Genomic DNA, 25,389 nt, shown 5'->3' with positions numbered 1-25,389 from the left:
CCTATCATACAATGCCTTGTCAAAAGCTTTACTGAAGTCCAAGTCAATAATGTCTAATTGCTCTGACCTCATTGAACTTCTTGGTTACTTCAATAAAAAACTCAATCAAGTTTGCGAGACACAGTTTTCCTCTCACAAAGCCATGCTGATTATCCCGAATCAATCCGTGCCTCTCCGAATGCATATAAATCCTATCTTTCAGAATCACCTCCAACAACTTGCCCACCATCCATGTCAGTCTCAAAGATGGATCGTGTTCAGACTTCTCCTTGCAGCCTTTCTTAAACAATGACACAGCATTAGCCACCCTCCAATCCTCCGGCATCTCCTCCCTGTTTATAAATGATACAAGTATTTCTGCGAGGGGCCCCACAATTTCCTTCCTCACCTCCCACAACATCCTGGGATACACTTGATCAGATCGTGGTGATTTATCTCCCATTATGTGAAGATTTATTCACCTTTGATATAACAAACTTATTGCAGCTACAAGCATTCACCATCCCTTCCATTGCCTGGAGGTAGCTGTACTTACCTGAGATATTAAGGTGTCACATGCCATACACAGGCCAATACCTACCGAAATACCTAATACACCAATTATCTGTCCAAAAGAATAAAGAAAAGGAAGCATTTAACAATATTGTCATACATACAATGCAAATAAGTTATAAAGTAACAGTAAGTAGGATTTTATTTTTTTTTGCCCATTCTTTACTTTTTGTTTCTCCTTTTTCAATAGGTGCCAATTCATAATACTCTTTACTTTGCTTCAGACTCAACAGATTCAATGTTTTTTCTCGCTGGAATCTAAACTTCCAACTCCCCTAATCGTGAGCACACTCAAACCTCTGTTTCCCGACCTCAAACTAATGAGAGGGCGTTTGGAAAGACAAAAGATCCATGAGCGTTGGCAAAATTTAATGAAGGTAAATCATGTTTGACTAATTTGACAGAGTTCTTTGAATATTAACAAGCAAGGTGGGAAATGGAGATTCCGTATATGTAGTATGTCTGGACTTCCAGAAGACATTTGATAAGGTATTGCAAAAGGTTTCCACATAAGGTGAGATCACATGGGGTTAGGATAATTTATTATTTTGGATAGAAGATTGGCTAACATAAGAGCATAAGAAATTGAAACAGGAGTGGGCCATCTGGCCCCTCGAGCCTGCTCCACCATTCAATAAAACCGTGGCTGATCTTTTCATGGACTCAGCTCCACTTACCCGCCCCCTCACCACAAACTTTAATTTCAGGGCTGTTCAAAATCTATCTATGTTTTGCTTTAAAAACATTCAATGAGGAAGACTCAACTGATTCACCGGGAAGGGAATTTCACAGATTCACAACCCTTTGGGTGAACAAGTTCCTCCTCAACTCTGTCCTAAATCTGCTTCCCCTTATTTTGAGTCGATGCCCTCTCGTTTTAACGTTTACAAATCTAACCAACAGAAAACAGAGAGTTGCGATAAATAAGTCTTTCTCCGATTCACAAGACATGGTTCAGTGGGTGCCACAAGGTTCAGTCCTTGGGTCCCCAACTATTTACAATCTACATTGATGGCTTGGATGCAAGGAAAGAAGGACTACAGCCACATTTGCAAACAACACTAAAATTGGGGGAAAGTAAGTTGCAATGAAGAAATAAGAAAGTTACAAATGATTGTGAATAGATTTGGTGAATGGACCAAAAATTGGCAGGTGAAGTTTAATGTGGATAAATGTGAGATTCCCCACTTTGGCCGGAAAGGAAACTTACTATCTAGATGGAAAGAAACTTCAGAATGCTTTGGTGTAAAGGATCGAGGTCCTATGCATCAATCGCAGAAAACTGGTATGCAGGTATAGCAGTTAATAAGGAAGGAAAATGGAATTTTGCCATTTATTGCGAACAGAATTAAGCATAAAAGTGAGGAAGGGTTGCTGCAACTATCCAAGGCATTAGTGGGACTGCACTTGGAGGATTGTGGACAGATTTGGTCCCCTTAGTTCAGGAGGACTGGTGTTGCATTCGAGTCAGTTCAGAGGAGGTTCACTGGATTGATTCCAGAGATGAGAGGTTTGTCTTATGAGGAGAGATTGACCAGTTTATACTGTCTGGAGGTTACAAGAAAGAGAGGAGATCAAATTGAGATATATAAGGTGCTAAAGGGGATTGACAAAGTAGATGTGGAGAGGATGTTTCTTCATGTGGGGCGCTCCAGAACGAGAGGTTATAGTTTGAGGAAAAGGGATGGCAGATTTAAACTGGGATGGTGAGAAATTACTCTCTGAAAGGGTCATGAATCTGTGGAATTCACTACTCCAGAGCATGATGGATGCTGGGACATTGTATAAAGTTAAGGAGGCAGGAGATAGATGTTTAATTTGTAATGGGTTGAAGGGCTACGTGTAGCTGGCAAAAAAGTTGCATTCAGGCTGAGGTGAGATCAGCCATGATTGTATTCATTGACAGAACAGGTTCAGCGGGCTGAATGGCCTACTCCTGCTCCTAGTTCTCATGCTTTTCTGTCTCATACTGAGATCTGTGAGTTTGTCCAATTCAGGCCGTTTCCTTCACTAAACTATAGGCAGTTGTCCTTCCATGGGGTGGCCGTGACTCCAGAATTTCCACTGTAAATCTCTGTCTCGTTTATTGTCTCTCCTGCTATAGAGATATTGCTGGAACAACACACCGCTTTAGTGTCTCCAACATTGATTAAGTGTTAAAGCCTTTTTTTGTCTGATTACCCTCGTGAAAATCTGCCTAGGACCTATTACGATGTCAATATGTTATATAAATACAAGTTGTTTTCAGTGTTGGTCTAGTTCCATGAACCTCACCAGCCAGCGAGTGCCTCGCACGAGTGAGCCGTCCTCCCATGTGAGCCAAGCCACTACCAGAGGGTGAACTCCCCGAGAACTGCATTAAGATGGAGCCCAATCTCACCCTCACCCAATGCCCCCCACACAAATGGGGCTTCCAGGATGGGTCACTGACAATGGTAATGAGCTGGGACCCCGAGCTGATGATCCTGTTCTTTAGCCTGGGGCCACTGAAGCAACTGCTGGGCTCTAGTGGCCCTTCCATTGAGAGCAGCAGGGAAGGACCAGGCTTTTTCACAAGGAACATCTCATCAGCTGATATAGGCACTGAGCTAGAAACTGATAGGAAGCAATGCAATTTCATCGCTGTTTTAGTAAATAAACACATTCTCAACACAAAACTCACCAGAGCAGCAAGACTGACTGCAGCCAATTCAGTTTTTCCTAAATGTCCACTGAATGCAATGCTAACAATATTTAAGAGAGATAGCATCAACTGCGACAAAATCTATGAAAGAAAATGAACGAAAAATAACATTTGCAGCCAATTAATTTTGATCATATTGATTATATCTAGGGAATATTTGAATTCAGTCAATAACGTTTTTTACTGAAACAAATTGTCTTTTGTCCTTCTCAAATATAGCTACAGTTTCCTAATGGTTTCACGGAAGTTTTACAGATTGCGAAGGAAAGAGGTAAGATCGATGCAGGCAAATTCACAGATAAAAAGCTCAAGAATTAGGGCGCACAAGTGAGAAATGATCGTTTCAGAAGTAATAAAATAAAGAAAAGCGCTGGATTTTCACTTTGAAACAGTGCCACCTGTAGGGCCACATTGTTGAAGTGGTATCTCTGAATAGAGTGAGCAAATTGTACAAATAGAGTGAGTGAATAATGGATAAATGGATGAATGGAAAGGAATTATGAATATGGGCACAGAGAAGGGCATTGTATAAATGGGGCACTGTTATGAGGCCTGCAAGAGCAGGAAACGTAGTCTGCAGGGTGACTGAGTTATACAGGGTGCAAAGTTCGAACGGCAAACTGCACTGCAAAGATTAATTCAACGCTATCTCTATAACATTGCATGTACCCCACACCAGCATTGATATTTCAAGCACTGAATTCTCATTTGCCTCAGCCTTTTTGTTTCAAAAAGCGCAGTCTTTGAGATGAAGTCAGCAGAACACATGCATTTTGTGGTGTCCTGTTGATGCTTGTTGAAAGGTGGCGCCACCACCTGGCTGTGTGCAGTTGTGCTTGAGGTCAAAGGTCTTCCTTATTTATCTATAAGGCACAAGTGAGGCAAGCAGGAGAAAATGGAGGGAGTGGGCATGTGGGGGCAGCCTGGGTGTGGTGAGGGTCTAGGGTAGGTGCCAAAAGGGTAAGAAAATGTGGCAACTAACAGGTGGCATCAGTGATATGAGTCTGACAGAGGGTTTTGTGTTCACCTGTAACATGTCAATTATCCCTTTGAGAGAGGGGCAGCTGAGCCGACAAGTTTCCATGAGATTGGCAAATATAACATTGCACGCACAAACATGAATATTCAATGAAAAGTGAAGAGGAACTACAATATTGGGGCAGCACGGTGGCTCAGTGGTTAGCACTGCAGCTTCACAGCACCATGGACCCGGGTTCAATTCCACCCTCTGGCGACTGTCTGTGTGGAGTTTGCACATTCTCCCCAAGTCTGCGTGGGTTTCCTCCGGGTGCTCTGGTTTCCTCCCACATTAGCTTTCATACATGTTGTCAACTTTGCATTCAGTGGGCCTTTAGATGTGCAGGCTCGGTGGACTGGCCATGCTAAATTGCCCATAGTGATCAGGGATGTGTAGATTATGTGGGGTTATGGGGTTACAGGGTTATAGGGGGAGAGTTCTGGGTGGGATGCTCTGAGGATCGGTGTGGACTTGTTGGGCCAAAGGGCCTGTTTCCAGCTGTAGAGATTCTATAAAAATTGTTTCTTTGATAATAAGGGAAATGTCTCCAACTGTCCTGTAACAATGTATGTTCTGATACACTTAGTGGTTTGAATAAACTAGCCTCAACAAATAATGATGATGCACAGATGAGTGAAGTGACCCCGATGCTATGTGCATCAGTGAAATTGAAATTCCTCTATTTCACCTTTGTACTGTCAGTAACTGATGGCAAGGGATTTGGGCAGCAAACTGTGAGGAGTAACCTCCAAGAAGATTCTTTTGTGGGGAAGTCATCAGCGTTTCATCACTGGCTGATGACAGGTTCCTCCACTGAAGATCTCACACCCCTCACTACATCGCGTGATCACATATACTTCTGCCCTCCATCAGCTCTTTAAAATGTCATTGCACTCGACGTGAGAATCTGTACAAAGCAAGGGACTGAAATGCTACCCTTGGCTAGTTCACTGGGAGCAGTGTAGCCCTGAAAATGTTCTGCTCAATGACTTATAGAGCCATAAGCGAAGGAGATGATATACTCGGGTTTAGCAGAGAAAGCACAGTGTGAAAAAGTGGGATATTAGGTGGCTGTAAACTCACCGCAGGCACAGCCAGTTTGAATATATTTTTGACTTCCTGCCAAAAATTGATAGGGAACCACCCTCTAATGGTTCTGAAGAGCAAGTTGCTGCAGGCTCCACATGTTTGGGCAGCATTGTCAGGGTCCTGTTCCACTGAATTCTTCACTTTTCCCATCCTTCGCTGTAAAAGGAAAATAATGCAGCTATTTTGCTTCTGGTGTTTGGATATCCCCTTCTCCACAGCCTCATTCTATCTACCATCCCAATCATGTTACCCCCCTTTCAGGGGGTTCCCTTTCAGAGCAGCATATGGTGACAAATTAAAATGTATTTCCAAGTCTCGAATTTTGCATGACTTTCAGTGGTTGATCTTTCAGAGCTGGAGCATTTTCAACGTCCATGTCTGGGAGCCAATGTTTTCGCAGAATTGCTACATGTAAATAATTGCACATTAATTACATGATTAATCATTTTCTCTCTCCAGTGTTGCTGGCAGGCCTACCGAATGTTTCCAGCATGTTCAATCTCTGTTACACGCATTGGTTGTATTAAGTTTTTGAAAATCTTCCATTGCTGCTGATGAATTTTTCTGAATGATTTTCTGGTCTCCATTCAAGTGACACAGTGAAATGAAGGAAATACTCAGAGTTCTGTCAGATCTGATCTACACTGAACAGTTGCACTCATGCTTTATCTCCTAAAATGGTCACTTTTCGGAATGAAAGCACAATTTTTAATTCCTTGCTTTACTGTCTCGCGAGATTGGTTTGACTAAAAACGTCATACCGTTGGTGGGAAAGGCTGAAGGTAAAAATCTGGCATCCTTACCTCCACGTCACTCATTCCCTTCTACCCTCAATGCTTCAACAACTTCAACACAAGCAGGCAAATGGAGAAAGTATTGGTTACCTGGCTAGTAATTTGCCCTTTAATAATTCCCAGTTACTAACACGGGAACAGGAATATTCAGCCCACTTTTGCCATTCAATGAGATCGTGGCTGATCTGTCGCCTCTCTCAATATCCTTGGCTTTGGCTCATCTCCCTTCATACCTTTGCATAGCAAAAATTTACCTGTTTCAGATTTAAAATTAACAGCTGATCGTCAATTAATTCTCCATTATGTATTTTCGCAAGTGTTACTTAGATGTTTGCACATTATAGCAGCATTCTATGCTTCAAAAGTAGTTCATTCTGTTAAAATTTAATTAAATGAAAAAGTCAAAGAGCAAGCAAAAGAGATGGCCAATAAAATAATTTTGAAGTGTAGGTACAGCCAATAAAATAATTTTGAAGTGTAGGTACAATGGGATTCTAGAAGTGTAGCCAATTTCCCCCCAGAAATTCCAAAGTAACAAAACCAATTTAAATGATCAATTGTAATCCAGTGGGTTGTGAACATGCAGATAATGAGAAAAAGGTTTTCAGACAACTTGCAGACAATATTATAATGAATCAAGATATTTGTAGTTTTTATTTTATTGGCTTCCTGATACAACTGGAATTCTGATGTATATTTCAACAAAACGGTGAGTGTAGCTGTACCTGGCATTCTCCCACATCTAGATAATTATGAAATAATTATGGATAAATTGCGGAGAACATGTAAATTAAAATCCCGGCTTGGTCTGCAGTGGTAGTTTGCATTTTGTGCTTTTCTTGCTTTCAAGAATTCTCAATACAACACAATTCAACAGACCCTTACAGCAAAGATCACGTGAAAGGAAGAATGCTTCAGATATTCATGAGGTGTTCCTGACTTCAGGGCATCTCAATTACCGTCAAATAAGTTGCAATGAAGTACCATTTTAGATGCCACCAAAAAAAGAGTATTTGGTGTTTTGTGATGTGAATTGAGTCATTGAGATTTAATGGGTAAATGTTTGCAAAACCATTAGTTGACCTGGAACATGCTGTATGGGTTCACAGACATCGAGTCATAGAGGTCTACAGCACTGAAAATGGCCCTTCAGCCCATCAAGCCCGGGTCAGCCTCATTTTCCAGTTTTTGGCCCATAGACCGATATGCTTTGGCATTGAAAGTGTAAAGCTAAATATTTGTTAAATGTGGTAAGGATTTCTGCCTGCACCAACCTTACAGGCAATGAATTTCCACCAGCCTCTGAGCGAAGGAAGCTTTCTTCACATTCTCTCTCAGCCTCCTGCCCCTTACCTTAAATCTATACACCCAGAGTCATTGAACCCTCCAGAAAAGGAAAAAGTTTCTTCCCATCTACTGTGTCTACATGGCTCATAATTTTATATAATCTCAATCATGTCCCCTTTCAGAGTCTTCTGCTCCAAGGAAAACAACTCCACCTGTCCAGTCTCCCTTCATATATGAAACTCTCTAGCCCAGGCAACATCCTGGTGAATCTTTGCACCCTCTCCAGAGCTATGACATCCCTCCTATAATGTGGATTCCAGAACTTGCACACAGTACTCCAGGTATCACCTAACAAATGTTTTATACAGTTCCAGCATAACCTGCCTGCTCTTAAACTCAATGCCCTAACTAATAAGGGGAAGTTTGCAATGGGTTCCACGTAAACTCAACTGGGCTAATGCCATTTTATGAGGGAATCAATATGTAGCTAAATGGAATGGCAAGATGTTAATATTCATGTAGTTTTTTGTTAATTGATTTATCATGGTCACATCTGCCTAGTTACAGTGAAAAGTTTAGTTTTGCGTGCAGTACAGGCAGATCATACAAACTGCCTTAGGGTAATAGAACAGAGCGAGGAATACAATGTTATGGCTGTAAAGAAGGTGCACAATGAGTGAGATTGACATTAAATGTAAAATTTGAGAGTATCATTCAGAAGTCTAATAACAGCAGGGGAAAAGCTGTTCTTGAATCTGAAGGTACAGGTACTTAAGCTTTTGTATCCTTTACCCAACAGAAGAGGTTTGCAGAGATTATGGCTTAGAGGAGAGCTTGCAGGTGGTGCTGATCCCATGTGTTCCCTTATCCGACTAAATTGTAGAGGTAACAAAGTGTGGAGCTGGAGTAACACAGCAGGCCAGGCAGCATAAGAAAACAGGAAAGTTTCGGGTCGGGATTCTTCTTCAGAAAAAGCTGCCTGGCCTGCTGTGTTCCTCCAGCTCCACACTGGGTTATCTCTGACTTCAACAACTGCAGTTCTTGCTGTCTCTAGGTTGTAAAGGTCGATGGTTTGGAAAGAACTGTCTAAGGAGCCTTGGTGAATTTCTGCAATTTGGGCGGCATGGTGGCTCGGTGGCTCGCACTGCTGCGTCACAGCACCAGGGACCCGGGTTCGATTCCACCCTGGGGTAACTGTCTGTGTGGAGTTTGCACATTCTCCCCGTATCTGCGTGGGTTTCCTCCGGGTGCTCCGGTTTCCTCCCACAGTCCAAAGATGTGCAGGTTAGGTGGATCAGCCATGCTAAATTGCCCGTGGTGTTCAAGGGTGAGTGGGTTATAGGGGAATAGTTCTGGGTGGGATGCTCTGAGGTTCAGTGGGGATTTGTTGGGCTGAAGGGCCTGGTGCCACACTGTAGGGATCCGATGATAAATTAGCAAGCGGTACCCCATTTCTGGTATTCTGGTGGGAGAGACAGTGAATTTTTGAGGATGTGGTGTCAATCAAGTGGGGCTGTTCTGTCCTAGATGGAGTCAAGTTTCCTAAATGTTGTTGGACCTGCCCCCATCCGGGCACATGGGGAGAATCTCACTCCTGACTGGTCCCTTGCGGATGATGGGCAGACTTTGGGGAGTCAGGAGGTGAGTTACTCACCACAGAATTGCAAGCCTCTGAACTGCTTTCGTAAGTCACATTACAGTGAGTCCCATTCAGTTTCTGGCTGCTGATAACAAGGAATTAAAGTCACCACAAATCCCAGAGGGTTGATCTCTCATTAAAGAGAGAGAGGACTGATGATTGTTTCGCCTGAGAGTCACCGTACCTCAGGCAGGGCGAGAGGGCACGGAAGTGGGAATTCCATAGTAACCTCAGCTGCTGCAGGAATTGTTCCCGCATTGCTGGCATCACTTTTCATTGTAGGCCAGTCACCAGCCAAGTGAGCTAAGCAGCGATTTATTTAGTTAGCAGCCCTTCAAGTGTCAGGAGGACATTCATTTAGAACATAGAACAATACAGCACAGTACAGGCCCTTCGGCCCACGATGTTGACCGAACTTTTAACCTAATCCCTTCAATGAATTTATTTGTCTGAAAATGAATGATTTGTTGAATCACACAAAACCTCTTTTCATTTTCAGACTGTCATTGGGCTGTACAGTACAGTAACAGACCCTTCAGCCCGAATCGTCCATGCTGACCAAATATCCGAAATTAATCAAGCTCCATTTGCCAGCATTTGATCTATGTCCCTCTAAATCCTTCCTGTTCGTGTATCTAACCAGATGCCTTTTAAATGTTGTAATCGTACCAGCCTCCACCACTTCCTCTGGCAGCTCATTCCATACACGCACCACCCTCTGTGTGAAAATGTCACCCCATCTGTCCCTTTTAAATCTTTCCCATCTCACAGTAAACCTATGCCCCTCTAGTTTTGGAATCCCCCACCCTGGGGAAAAGACCTTGGGTATCGACTCTGTCCACTCTCCATAAGATCACCCTTCAGTCTCTGACTCAGTAATATACTGATTCTGTCTCTCCTTCTGTGCTTAATTGAAATCTGTCATCTACTGAAGCGACATCATATTTCATACACTGGGCATTAATGTTTCTATCAGGCAGCAGTTGGTGTTTCAAGGAAAACTCTGCTTTCTCGGTCAGTGGTTCAAACCACAGAATAAGAAACTTAATCACATAATCCAGCCTCTCCTCTAGCACAGTACTGAGAGAGTGCTGAGCGTTGGACCTGCCATTATTAGATGAGATGCATCTGCCACTGTAAATTTTTAAAGATATCTTCATTCAAAGAATTTGGCTTGTTCCTGCCAAGGCCAGCACTAATTGCTCATTGGAGAATGAAACATTCCACAGCCTTTTTCAATCAAGGGTAGAGAGCCTCACGCGCAATGTTAACATTTATAACCCCAGCTTGGCCAATACCCTGTGGAGAATAACGGCCATCAGGACAGTCGATGGAGAATTTGATACGGTTTCATCTCACACCGAGTGGGAACAGTCTACATGGAGAGACACTGAGATGCCATCATTTTGACATGCAGTGTCCACCAAGTTCACTGTACCCTTGCCTGCCCAAATATATTTGCCAACAAACTGCCAGGCAGGAGAGTCTGCCATAAATTTCCTACAATCACATTCAGTACAGACAGCCTGGGCCAGTGCTGTTACAAGGACAGACTGAAGCTTCTGTTGCTCAGTTCCTCCTGTAACAGGGTGAGCTTGATTCAGGCTGCTGAGTTACAATCTAACATGTACTTTTCCAAATGCTCTCAAATAGTTGGCTGTTAGAACCTTACCTGATGCACTTTCTTCGACAACTTCTGTCAGAAAGGTATGTCAGAATGATATGTCACACATATGGCACATATAACACACGTACCATGTCAAAACAGAGCCTGACAAAATTTGCATCAACAAATGCTGACCATTGGCTGCTTTGCAAATTGAATTTGCAAAATACTTGACGTAAAGACAGCTCATTTATGCCTGTATTATTAAAGATTTTCGGGGTTTGCTTTCTCGAGCACGTGTGCCTGACTGTCTATCTATTTTGTGTGTATCTTTGAAAAGGATAGTTTGTTGAACCCCATGGTTGATACGATATACTATTTTGGAGATCTTTACATTTTATCAATGAACTGTGAAGATTTGAATAACCTGTTTGAAGAGGACATTAGAGGCTCTTCGAAGAGCTTGAACTCAGGTCAGTTTATAATTGTTAAAGGGAGTTTGTGTGTTTCCCACACCTAATGCTAATGGAACATGTTGGCCATGCATATTGGGGAAGGACAAGACCAGGCTTCGTTGTGATTCTCACTGTTGTTGCATGGCCTGTAGGTAGCTGCTGTCAACGCTCGAACATGGAGAATGGCCTTGTGGGTAAAGTGCTAGAAGAGCTGGAACTGTACCCCAGGCAGTTCATTGAACAAAGCTGACAAGGACATCAGAAATAGGAGCGGGACTCGGCGATACAGTCTCTCCAACTTGCTTCACCATTTGATGAAGGAATGACAGAATTCCACTTCCATCACATGATCCCAGATCCCTTCATGTCTTTGTGCCGAATCCTGAATTCCCTCAGTAATTGATCATCCACAGTCGAGAATTCCAAAGAATTACAAATCTCCGACAGGCATTAGCACTCATCTCACTCCCAACCAACCAACTCCTTATTCCTCAACTACCTCCCTGGTTCTAGACCGTAACCAGTCAAGCCACTGAAGAATTTTAATCATTTCAGTGAAGTCACCTTTCATTTTTCTTATCCCTATAAGAGTACAGGACCAGTGTGTTCAATCTCTCCTTGCAGAGTGAGCTTCTTACTCCAGTGGTCCGTCTGATGAACTTTGACTGCAACGACATCCTTCCTTGGGTAAGGAGACCACAGCTCTATGAAGTATTCCAGATGTTATCTCACCAAAGCCGTAAGGAATTGCAGCAAGACACACCTATTGAAATGGAGACTAACATGCCTCTTGTCATCCTTTGTGCCTCCTCGACCTTCCTGCTAACTTCTCTCATTCACATACAGACAATGTGTCACTGGGCTCAACACATTAACCCTGATTTTCTCCCCTCAGATGGGACCAGACGCACTGGGTATATATTTCTCTCTGTTTATGTTTCAGATTTCCAGCATCTGCTGTTCTTTATTTTATTTTATCAGTGCCTCGTCTTTTTAACAAAATAAACTGGACATTCCCTCGCTTCCAGAATGCCCGTGGCTGATTGTTTTTATTCACTCCCTGGATGAGGGTGTCACTGGCCGGGCAGCGTTTATTGTCCATCCCTAATTGCCCAGAGGGCTGTTCAGAGTCAACCACATTGCTGTGGGTCTGGAGTCACATGTGGGCTGGACCGGGTAAGGATGGCAGTGTCCTTCCCTGAAAGGGCTTTAGTGAACCAGATGGGTTTTCCCAACATTCGACAATGGATTCACAGTCACTATTAGATTCTTAGCCTCAGTTATTTTTAATTGAATTCAAATTGCATGATCTATCATGGCAGGATTCAAACCTGGGCCCCCAGAGAATGAGATGGGTCTCTGGATTAACAGTCCAGCAATAATATCACCAGGCCATTGCCTCCCTAATTCTGTGTTTTCCATATATCTGCAAGTATGGTCAGGTCAAATATAAATTTTCTTTTGAAGGGAAAGGTGACAATGGCAGATTTAAATGACCAAAGGATTCCAAAGAGAGAGAACTGTTTCCAATGTGAGGAGAAATAATGACCAGGAGGGAACTCTGGTGGTCAGAGGTTGGAAGGGAAGAGGATCAAGGGAGTCGAACGTGGGTTTCGAAGGGAGCATGAGGAGAGACATGAGAAACACACGAATGGCCGTGAGCGAACTCAGACCAGCCCTCACTTATCCGCCATCCCTGGGCTCAATGACCTACATTCACAGCCACTTCAGTAAAGCCTTGATTTTAAACCCCCCTTTCAAATCCTTTGCATCGTCTTGTTTCTCCCTATGTGTGTGTGTATGCCCTTCAACAAGTATGGCCCTCTACGTTATCTGTGCTAATTGAAAAAAAAATTATTTCATGGGTAATTGATTTTGCTGACAGGAACAGCATTTGTTGCCTGTCCCTGGTTGCCTTCCTGAACCACAGCAGCCCACCTGCTATAGGTAGAGCACATGGTCCTATGGAGGGCATTCCAGGATTTTGACCCAACAGCGAGAGGAACTTGCAGGTCGTGGTATTCCCCACGTAGCTGCTGCCCCTGTCCTTCTACATGGTACTGGTTGTGGATTTGGATGGTGGTGACTTAAAATTGATCCAAAGCCGGAGAAATCAGGCCTGACAGAAAATTGGCCAAATTCAATTAAGGAGCGGCCATCAGCCATCAGCCACCTTAGAACAGTGGAAGCCAAGTTCTAAAACATCACAAAGGTTCAGGAGGAACCAGTCACAACCAGCCTGAGTGCTGTCTACTGGCAAAGTTTTGGTTAGGCCTTCTGCCAACTTGACCTCCAGTCAACCTTTGAGGACTTCCAATATATACCTCCCTGGCATGTCAACAGTGAAGGGTTTTAGCACAACCTCACTGGAGGCTTTGACCGCAATTACTGCCCACTCCCCATGCCCACACTGGCCCTACTGTAACCAGGAGTTACCACCCACATTGTCCCCACACTGGGCCTACAATGACCAGGAGTTAATGCCCACTCCCTATCCCCATACTGGGCTTACCGCAACCAGGAGTTACCCCCCCAGTCCTCATCCCCACACTGCGCCTGCCACAACCAGGAGTTCCTGCCTCCTCCTCGTCCCCACACTGTGCCCAGAGCAACCAGAAGCTACTGCCCTGTCCTCGTCCCCACACTGTGCCAGACTGCAACTCAGAGTTACCACCATCTCGTCCCCACACTGGGCCCACTGCAACAAGGAATAACCACCATCTACTCCCCACACTGGGCCCACCACAACCAGGAGTTACCGCCATCTCGTCCCCACACACTGGGCCCACCACAACTAGAAATAACCGCCATCTTGTTCCCACACTGGGCCCACCACGACCGGGAATCCCCGGCTCCACCACTGCCGCTGCCGATAGGAAAGAGACGAAGGACAAGAAGAAAAAGCAAAAAGACTTAAAAGGTCAGGAAAGAAATGAGGAAGTGGCCAGGAATCTGGGATATGGGGACAATCAAGTCACTACTTTATCCTGGATGGCATCAAGCTTCTTGAGCGCTTCATCGCACTCCTGACTTGTGCCATGGAGATGATGGACAGACTATGAAGAGTCTACGTGCTATAGTCCATCTCTAATTATTTGTTTCATTCATTCCTACTATGAATTCGGTCTTTCTCCACTATATTCCTTACTTCCCTTACCCACCCATTAATGTCATGTCTTTAGCTCCCTGGATCCTAATCTTGGAGAATTTCCATCCTAAACAGCTGTGTACACCAACTCTGCCTCCTTTCTTAAACCTTGCCACCTCATCAAACTCTTGGTCACCCGACCAAATGGCTCCTTCCTTGGCTTCATGTTGAGTTTTATTGCCTGTTGACACTCATGCATATCTCTAACAGAGGTTCTACAGGATTGGTATGTCATATAAATGCAAGTTGTTGTTGGTGTTGATCTCATTCCATGAACCTCACCAGCCAGCGAGTGCCTCACACAAGTGAGCCGTCCTCCCGTGTGAGCCAAGCGACTGCCAAAAGTGTGAACTCCCCAAGAACTGCATTAAGCTGGAGCCCAATCTCACCCTCACCCAATGCCCCCCACACACATGGGGCTTCCAGGATGGGTCACTGACAATGGCCATGAGCTGGGACCCCGAGCTGATGATCCTGTTCTTTAGCCTGGGGCCACTGAAGCAACTGCTGGGCTCTAGTGGCCCTTCCATTGAGAGCAGCAGGGAAAGACCAGGCTTTTTCACAAGGAACACCTCATCAGCTGATAAAGGCACTGAGCTGGAAACTGATAGGAAGCAATGCAATTTCATCACTATGTTATACAGGAGACATTAGGATCAATAAATGGGTTCAACTGTTATGATATAAGTCATGTTGAGGTTGTACAGGACATTGGTGAGGCCCCTTCTGGTGTACTCTGTCACATCCTGGTCACACTGTTCTGGGAAGGATGTCATTATTAGGGTGGTATGATGGCTCAGTGGTTAACACTGCTATCTCACAGCACCAGGGTTCGACCCTCGTGCGACTGTCTGTGTGGAGTTTGCACATTCTCCCCGTGTCTGTGTGGGTTTCCTCTGGGTGCTCCGGTTTCCTCCCACAGTCCAAAGATGGGCAGGTTAGATGGACTGGCCATGCTAAATTACCCACAGTGTTCAGGGATGTGTAGATTAGGTGGGTCCCAGAGGGATGGATCTGGGTGGGATAGTACGAGGGTCACTGTGGGCTTATTGGGCCAAAGGGTTTGTCCCCACACTGTAGGGATTCTATGGACTATTCTCCTGAAGTCAGAGAGGGTTTCAAAGAGATTTACTAGGATATGGGAGGTTATGGGTAATAAGGAAAGCTTGGCTAACAATTGTACAGTAAGAGGTTGAGACATGACCTCATGGAAGTTTACAAGATCAGTGGGAGTAGAGATATGGTTAGTGGTCGGACGGGGGATTTCAGAACTGGGGCCACATTTTAAATTTGAGAGGAGTGAGATATAAAAAAGACATGAGGGACGAACACTAGCGAATTTCCATGTTTAGTGTAGTGGAATTTCCATGTTTAAGGAACTGCACTTTAATTTGCTTGTACTCAAATGACGTGGTACAGATGACAGTGTCAAAGACAGATCTGCGTTTGTATAGGATTGGAGGTCAATTATCTCAGCCCCAGTTATCCCTGAGACCAAATACTTCCAAATCAACTGGTTCCGAGATGGTATTACACACCTCTAGAGCAAATGGAACATGAACAGAGGCCTCCTGACTCAGGGGCAGGGACACTTCCACTGCTTCATGAGCCCCAAACGTACTCAGGCTTATTATTAATTGTATGGCACAACTCTGGAGCAGCTAGAACTTGAACCCGGGCCCACTGAGTGAGAGATAGGGACACTACAGTTGTACCCCAAGAGTCTCAAAGTTCCTCAGGGAAGTATCTGAGGCCTGACCAGCTTGAACAATCATCCGTCCAATATGAGGTCAGAAGGCCAGGAGGTTCACTGCAAATTGAGTGGTGGTAAGGTAAAGCAGTCCATGCCCATATGAACAAAGATCTGCACAACAGTTAGGCTTGGGCTGATCAAGAACTCAAACCAGGTGTCACACCAACAAGAGAGAATTGAACCGTCTTCATTGTGACACTCAACAGAATTACACTCAGTCATCCACCATCAACATCCTGGAACAGGGGCCAGGTGCGAGCAAGACACTATTTTATTGTGACTTTCAGTGTTAGCTCGTGTTTCGTCTCCCAAAGTATTGCTGATGGAGCTCATGGAATGTTCTGGAAGAACACGTTATTCACGACTTCATCTGTCTGTACAAAAAACCCAGATCTTCCGATGGGAAAACAGTCTTTGCAGTAGCGTCGACTGCACTCCTGTGTAAAGACCAACTAGAAATCCAGAAGCAATTGATTGCACAGGAATTGTCCTGGAAATTGAAACTTCCAATGGTCAGTTATCCTCGCTTTGGAACCTTCTGGGAAAAACCCCAGCTCTGAGGTACCATTGGAAATGTTTAATGGTCCAGACGGTGTCAATAGTGACCCAGAAATGGTTAGAGGAATTAGAAGAGGTTCTACTCCTGGATAATTCCCCCTGACTCACCAATGACGCCCCCACACCGTCACATCATGCCCCTCACTGCAGCTCAGCACCGATGCTGCCTCTGTCCCCTGACATTCACTTCCTGGGGCCAACATTGTATAACACAACACCCAACCTGACCCCCAACACTACCCCTCAAACCCCGCACTAGACCCGACGGTCCCCCTCTGCTGGACCTGACCTGACTCCCAACCCCAACTCCCCATCTCCCTCAGATCCAACAACACTCCTTGATCCATAACCGTCTTCACAAATCTTATCCAATATGACCGCTGCATCTCCCAACACATGCCCGGACCTAACAATTTGTAGCCCCCACCCAACCCAACACCCCACCCCAACAAACCCTTTTACCACCCATCATACACACAATCCTCATCTCAAACCAACCCAACCGTATCCTACTCCTCATTCCCCTGATTGAGTCCACCCAACACCACCCAACTACCACCCACACTTCCTAGCATGGCTACTACCCCTTAGTTGATACATTACCCTCTCACTCACCTGCCACCCTAGGCCTTGAACTGCTCGGCCACTCAACCCCTCATGTATTTACCACCCCAGTTCCTCATCTATCTGGTACCCCAGCCCCTCACCCAACTGCCACCCTAACCGACACTCAGTTGCCATCCTAACCCCCAACCCACCTGCTAAAGCTGACAACCCAGCCTTGCACCCATTTGCCACCCTGCACCTTCAACCACCTGCTGGCACGCTAACCCCTCACCCACCTGGCAAATTGCCTTTCTTCGGCTCTGCAAACAATTTGATTTTCGCAGCCCACCTGCATTTTGAAGTCCCCCACAATTATTGTAATAGAGCCTTTCTTACAAATCTTTTCTATCTCTTGTTTTATTCTCTTCCCCACATCCTGACTACAGCTTTTGGGGGGGGCGGGGGGGTGTCTGTCCTAATGCCCACCAGGGTCCTTTTGCCTTTCCTGATCCCAACTCTACCCAAACAGATCCCATGCTTTCTCAATCCATGATGCTTTTCTTGCTATTGATTCAATTTCATTTCCTACTAACAAGGCGACCCCACCCCCAAGGACATTTAGGATATCTCTGATGCCCTCGAAGCCACGTCTCTGCGATACCCACATCGTACCGGCTAATTCCAAACTGCACTACAACTTCACTTACCTTGTTTTGTACACCGCATGCATTGAAGTACCACACCCTCAGTCCAGCATTAACTGCCCTCCACCTCATGGTTGTACCCTATCTGCTGCTTCTGAGGTTAGGTTCCTGACCGTTTCCACACTCTCCATCTTACTACTTGTTAAAGAAACATCAATATTCACTTCTCAGCCCTCTCTCCCTTTAATCTTTTCCTTAATTTTCCATGCAACTGAACCTACCCTCCTACTATTTATTTATAAACCCTAAGTCCAGTTTGACTTTTCTTCATTTGAGAAGATAGCTTCATTTGAGGAGACACCTAGCCCGAACAGTCACCCAGAAAACTGCCCGATAGTAGATAGTATTTATGGTTATTTGGAAAAGCATAGTTTGATTAGAAATGGTCAGCATGGCTTTGTGATGGGAAAGTCATGCCTCACAACCTTATTGAATTCTTTCAGGATGTGACAAAACACATTGATGAAGGTTGAGGTATGGATGTGGTGTATATGGATTTTAGAAAAGCATTTGACATGGTTCCCCATGGTAGGGTCATTCAGAAAGAAAGGAGGCCTGGGATTTAGGGAAACTTGGTTGTCTGGATACAGAATTGGCTGTCCAATAATAAACAGAGGGTGGTAGGAGATGGAAATTGTTCAGTCTGGAGTTCGGTGACCAGTGGTGTTCCGCAGGGATCCGCGACCTCTGCTCTTCATGATCTTAATAACTGACATGGATGTGGAAATGGAAGAGTTGGTTAGTAAGTTTGCCGATGACATGAAGGTCGGCGGAGTTGTGGATCTTGGGGAGGGCTGTTGGAGGTTGCAACGGGACATTGACAGGATGCAGAGCTGGGCAAAGAAGCGGCAGGTGGAATTCAACCCAGAAACGTGGGAAGTGATTCATTTTGAAAGGTCGAATTTGAATGCAGTATGCAGGGTTAATGGCAGGATTCTCAGTAGCGTAGAGGAACAGAGGGATCTTGGGATCCACGTCCATCGATCCCTCAAAGTTGCTACCCAAGTTGATAGGGTTGTAAGGAAGTCATTTGGTGTGCTGGCTTTCATTACATAGAACATAGAACATAGAAAAGTACAGCACAGTACCGGCCCTTCGGCCCACGATGTTGTGCCGTGGAATAATCCTAATCCAAAAATAAAATAACCTAACCTACATTCCCCTCGATTCACTGCTGTCCATGTGCATGTCCAGCAGTCGCTTCAATGTCACTAATGGCTCTGCTTCCACGACTACCACTGGTAAACTATTCCATGCGCTCACAACTCTCTGGGTGAAGAACCTCCCTCTGACGTCTCCTCTATACCTTCCTCCGAACACCTTAAAACTATGACCCCTCGTGGCAGTCAATCCTGCCCTGGGGAAAAGTCTCTGGCTGTCGACTCTATCCATGCCTCTCATTACCTTGTCCACCTCGATCACGTCACCTCTCTTCCTCCTTCTCTCCAGAGAGAAAAGTCCGAGCTCAGTCAACCTCTCCTCGTAAGACAAGCCCTCCAGTCCAGGCAGCATCCTGGTAAACCTCCCTTGCACCCTCTCCAAAGTCCCCACATCTTTCCTATAATAGGGCAACCAGAGCAGGACACAATATTCCAAGTGTGGTCTCAACAGGGTTTTGTAGAGCTGCAGCATAACCTCACGGCTCTTAAACTCGAACCCCCTGTTAATGAAAGCCAAAACACCATATGCTTTCTTAACAACCTTATTCACCTGGGTGGCAACTTTGTGGGAGGTCATTGGCAGGAGAATTGAGTTTAAGAGTCGCGAGGTTATGCTGCAGCTCTTCAAAACTCTGGTTGGACCACACTTGGAATATTGTGTTCAGTTCTGGTTGCCTTATTGTTGGAAGGATGAGGAAGCTTTAGAGAGGGTGCAGAAGAGATTTACCAGGATGCTGCCTGGAATGGAGGGCAGGTCTTATGAGGAAAGGTTGAGGGAGCTAGGGCTTTTCTCATAGCAGCAAAGAAGGATGAGATGTGACCTGACAGAGGTTTAAAAGATGATGAGAGGCATAGATAGAGTGGACAGCCAGAAACATTTTCCCAGGGCGGAAATGACTATTACGAAGGGTATAATTTAAAGGTGATTGGCGGAAGGCATGGGGAGATGTCAGAGGTAGGTTTTTTAACACGGAGAGTGGTGGGTGTGTGGAATGTGCTGCTGGTGGTGGTAGTGGAGTCAGATACTTTCAGGACATTTAAGTGACTCTTGGATAGGCACATGGAGGATAAGAAAATGTAGCGTATGCAGGGTAGATTGATCTTAGAGTAGGATGATAGGTCGGCACAACATGTGCTGTATTGTACTGTTCTATGTTCTATGCTCCTGTCCAATCAGGATCAGAAATGATTAGAATAGGAAAATGGGACTTCTGATCCTGGTTAGGAGATCTGGGCCATTCTCTTCTCACTAGGTTCAAGCTTCTTCTCACTCCCAGCTCATTTGACTTGATGATGTAACTCTGACATGATCACTGCCTCATCGTTAGGTATTCTTTTGATGTTGATGCAAGCCAAGCAACTTACATCCAGAGGCTGAAATTCTGTCCCAGGGAACGAAGCTCCTGACTCCCCAAACAGTGTTGATCATCTACAAGGCACAAGTGGGGAATGCAATGGAATAATCTCCATCTATTGTAGCACTCAAGAAGCTCACTCACTTGCAACATAAAGCAGCCATCTTGAATAGAACTCTTCCATGGCCTTAAACATTCTCTTCATTTGTGGAGGTGAAGGCCCAGTGATATCACCACTCAAACAGTAATCCAGAGACACAGGTAATGTTCTGGAGACCCAGGTTCAAACCCCACTGCAGCAGTTGGTGGAATTTGCATTCAACAAAAATTAGGAAACCAATGATGACATTGTTGCTGGTCAGAAAGATCCCAGCACTTCTGTCCTTTTTGGAGAGAAATTTCTTTACCTGGTCTGGTCTACATGTGACTCCAGACTCTCAGAAATGTCAGTCTTAACTGCCCTCTTAGCAATAAAGAATAGGTCATTAATGCTGGCTTAGCCAATGACACCCACCTTCTGGGAATAAATAAATGCTCTAATTCTGATCCACCAGCAAGTAGAGCTGACTGTACGCAAGATGCACTGCAGTAACTTACAGAGTCTCCTGAAATGACAAATTCCAGATACAAACTGTACCCCCTGGAAGATGAAGGGTTGCAGATTCATGTGACCATCATAATCTGCAAATTTCCCTCCAGCCTAAACATCACAGTGACTTGGAATTATGTCCCCATTCCTTCACTGTTGCTGAAGCAAAGGCCTAGAACTCCCTTCCAAATTGCATTCGTGCTGTGGACAAGTGTTTGCCTGATTAATACCTCGGATCTATTGTGCTACAGTAAAAGGCACTATATCAATGCACGTCATTGTCAAATGCCGCATGTCGCCGTTTCTAAAGGAGTTTTGTGAAGCTTGTGCCCGTGCTCTGCTTAGGGGTGAGTTGGAGTTTGTGTGAGTAAGCTGCATTACAACAGAATCTCTTCCAAATTCTTCTGAATAATTGTTTGCTAGAACCTATCGTGAAGCCCTTTATTCTACGACGGTCCTTGGAGAAGCTATTTCGGGCTGGATGGTGGTTTGATGCACCATAATTTTATTTGGCCAAAACATTTAACTTCTGAACATTTTGCAACAAGAATTTGCAAGATGTTTTTCATAAAGGAGGCTCAGCTGACGACATGACGATTTTTATTGGAGTGATTAAAGTCAGCAATTCAAGTTAAGAGAGGGGCACAGACACTGCGGAGTGGTGTCAGGCTGGAGAGGTGACAGGGACAGATTGGGGTCATGGATTTCAAAATATAGATGGTCACTGTAACATCTTGATGCTGCTTGACTGGCAGCCACGGTCGTTCAGTGCACACAGGGTGGATAAGGGAACGGGATTTGGTTTGAGTTCAGAAACAAACAGCAGAGAATAAGCTGACTTCAAGTTCACAAAGATTTGAAAGTGGGCTATAATCTAGGAGCCTTTCACAGCTCCTGAAATGACTTCAAGAAAGTTCGAGGGAACAGGAGAAGCCACTCCATGTCATTTTCTGCAGTTCCTGGACAAAGCCTTTCGTCTGGAAAATGATTCCAGATTGTGAAGCCTTTCCAGAGTGAAATGAAAGGAAGAATTTTCCACACCAGAATGATATCTGAGGCATGGTAATAAAATGTGAGGCTGGATGAACACAGCAGGCCAAGCAGCATCTCAGGAGCACAAAAGCTGACGTTTCGGGCCTAGACCCTTCATCAGAGAGGTCTAGGCCCGAAACGTCAGCTTTTGTGCTCCTGAGATGCTGCTTAGCCTGCTGTGTTCATCCAGCCTCACATTTTATTATCTTGGATTCTCTAGCATCTGCAGTTCCTATTATCTCTGATATCTGAGGCATTCCCAGCACACTGAATGCATTAGTCCATATTTCTTTTTATTGTGCAAGACTTGTGATTGTAGACTGAAATCAGAAAAACACAGTTTTAAAACCAAGGAACACGAAAGGGATTATAGAATCATAGAGATGTACAGCACGAAAGCTCATTCATGCCGAGCAGATATCCTAAATTAATTGAATTTCCCTTTAGCCAACATTTGGCTCATATCCATCTGAACCCTTCCTATTCATGTACTCATCTAGATGCCTTTTAAATGTTGTCATTGTACCAGCCTCCACCACTTCCATACACACAGCGCATTCCATACACACATCACCCTCTCTATGAAAAATCTGCCTTGTAGGTCCCTTTTAAATCTTCCCTCTCCCGCCTTAAACCGAGACCCTTTAGTTTTGGAGTCCCCTACCCTGGGGAAAATTTATCCCCCAAATGATTTTATAATCCTCTTTTAGGTTGACCCTCGGCTTTCGCCTCTCCCTGTAGCTCAAATCCACCAAACCCTGGCAACATGCTTGTAAATCTTTTCTGAACTCTTTCAGATTTGACATAATCTTCCCGATGGCAGGGAGACCAGAATTGTGCACAGTATTCCAAAAGTGTCTCACCAATGGTCTGTACAGCTGCACCATGGCCTCCCAAATCCTATAGTCAATGCACTGACCAATAAAGTCAAGCATACCAAACGCCTTCTTCACCATCCTGTCTACCTGTGACTCCACCTTCAAGGAACAATGAAACTGTACTTCAAGGTCACTTTGTTTGGCAACAAGCACCAGGACCTTACCTTCTAGTGTATAAGTTCTGCCCTGATTTGCTGAACCAAAATGCAACACCTCACATTTATCTACATTATACTCCACATGACATGCCTCAGCCCATTGGCCCATCTGATCAAGGTCCCTTTGTACTCTGAGATAATCTTCCTCACTGTGCACTACACCTCCAATTTTGGTGTCATCTTCAAACTTACTATCCATTCATGTAAAATGGAAAAAGCACTGGATCTCGCACCAATCCTTTTGGTGCTCCCCGGTCAGTGGTTTCCAGTCCGAAAAGCAGCCCTCCACGACCATCCTCTGTCTGCTACCATGAAGCCAATTTGTATCTGAATGGCTAGCTGTCCCTGTATTCCATGTGACCTAACCTTGCTAACTAGGCTACCATACAGAACCATCTCGAATGCCTTCCTGTATCCTACATAGACAACCTCCACCATTTTGCCTTCATCAATCTTCTTTGTCATTTCTTCAAAAAGCTCAATCAAGTTAGTGAGATCTGATTTCCTATGCACAAATCCATGTTCGCTATACTAATCAGCCCTTGCTTTTCCAAACACAAGTAAATTCTGTCCCTCCAACAGCTTGTGCACCACCGATGTCAGGCTCACTGACCCATAGTTCCCTGGCTTTTCCTTACCACCGTCCAAGCCATCCTCCTGCCTCAATCATTCTGGATTTGTAGATACATGGAAGATCTTCTGTGGATCTCCGATTTTAGTTCCAGATTACTTCTATAACTTCTCTACAGCTTCTTCAAGCTGCCAACTCAAGTTGATTCTTTCTGCCACAAGACTCAGTGAGGGGCACTGCAGAGGTTCCCTCCACAAGGTGTAAGCCAGCTTAGATCTTAAAGATGCACTTCCCTCATGAAATACATACTGAACGGTTTGCTTCTGTCAGCATTTATACAAAGAACATTCGAAAAAAGGCTTGACCCAGAAACACGATCACTTCAGCAACATGATATCTTTGTGACATCTTCATCAGGTAATGTGCCCAATAATTTGGCCGTCAATGTAAGTCTTTCATTCTGAAGGTCAAAGGTGTAACATATATTTCCAATGGATACAATTGGTCTTTCTCCAGTCTGCTTCATTCTAGTCTTGAAGGTGGGTCATTTATTGTTGATACTTTTTCTCCACTCACACTTAAATGTGAATGCAAGCCCAATGTTAACTGTAATTAATGCCGAACTTGTTTGAACTGCATTTACTTCATGAATGCCCATTTTGCTACACTTAGACGGTTAATTATGAAAGCGAAAGTTACATTCAAGAACATATGTATTATGAAATAGTCAGATAGAACAGCATTCCGTCAGGAAAGTTGAACTCTTTGATGTTTGGTGGTATCACCAACAGTAATAGTTCACAAGTGCCACTTTTTAAAAAGCAGTAAATGATGGAATGGGGGCTGCATTGTACTGGAGGTGTGACCTCTGTTCTGCCCTTCCACAGTTTCCCAGAATCATAGAATTATTATGGGACTGAAGGAGGCCATTCGGCTCATTTAGTCTCAGCTGGCTCTTCAAATTTCATCATTACTCACTGCCGTTCTTGTAAATTGTTCTCGCACTCTCTTCGATGTGTTCACATCCTTCCTCTGGTGTGGCAATTAGAGCGATACACGATACTCCAGCTGAGCTCAAATCACGACCAACATCACCTCCTTGTTCTTGTAATGAAGCTGAGAAACACTGACTGTTTTATTAACTGATCTCTCCACCTGCCCTGCCACCTTCAGGTGTTAAAGTGGCTCCTGTATTTTTGACACAATTCTCCTACATGTAGATCATGTGGTATTGGGAATGACTGGGAGTCATGGAGGAGATTATTGGGCTGATCACCAGCCCACCTTTAAACAATACAATTAATAGGAATTGTTATGGACTCACAACATTGAAATGTGATTTTCCTTTCCAGGTGTGGACGCAAGAAACAGGGCAGTGAATCCAGTTCCTAATGTTTGTCAGTCAGAAATACAAACAGAGGAGGACCGGGTGATGGATACATCTTCCACTGCGGACACTGGAGTTACCTCAGTCGGAGAAATCCTGTCCACAAAACAACTGATCATTCGCCGTGGCCTAGCCTTCCTCTCAGGGCCCGTGATCCTGGCCATTGGACTGACCGTACACTTCATTCTCTCAAAGGACATGTAGACCCCAGTGACCAATGGAGAGACTGAGCACAGTTACTCACCACAACAGGAATAGAGAGAGTGTGACCAAAGGACAACCCGCAGCCAACATTCACACAAATCCTTTACTACTGATCAACTCCAATTGACTCCCAAATATACCATAAAGAAAATAATTACGAACAATGACCAACTGTGAACAGATGTTTAAACGTTTCATGAGAGATTGTCACCTCATTTGGATA

General features: G+C 44.5%; 1 protein-coding gene across 1 annotated transcript in view; it reads right to left on the bottom strand.

Annotated features, from left to right (window-relative positions):
* The window catches only part of LOC125464436 (multidrug and toxin extrusion protein 1-like), a 57,279-nt gene extending 32,614 nt beyond the window's left edge, over positions 1-24,665 (bottom strand). The window contains exons 1-4 of the mRNA XM_059655451.1: positions 24,554-24,665; positions 5,337-5,498; positions 3,215-3,316; positions 536-604 (exon numbers count right to left, since the gene is read on the bottom strand). Of these exons, the coding sequence (XP_059511434.1) occupies positions 536-604; positions 3,215-3,316; positions 5,337-5,492 (327 nt within the window). The 5' untranslated portion in view covers positions 5,493-5,498; positions 24,554-24,665. The remainder of the gene's footprint in view (positions 1-535; positions 605-3,214; positions 3,317-5,336; positions 5,499-24,553) is intronic.
* Positions 24,666-25,389: the final 724 nt, after the last annotated feature.

This window comes from Stegostoma tigrinum, chromosome 27 (assembly GCF_030684315.1).
Source record: "Stegostoma tigrinum isolate sSteTig4 chromosome 27, sSteTig4.hap1, whole genome shotgun sequence".
NCBI lineage: Eukaryota > Metazoa > Chordata > Chondrichthyes > Orectolobiformes > Stegostomatidae > Stegostoma > Stegostoma tigrinum.
The sequence above is the reverse complement of the archived record's forward strand: the minus strand, read 5'-3'. Positions and strand labels throughout refer to the sequence as shown.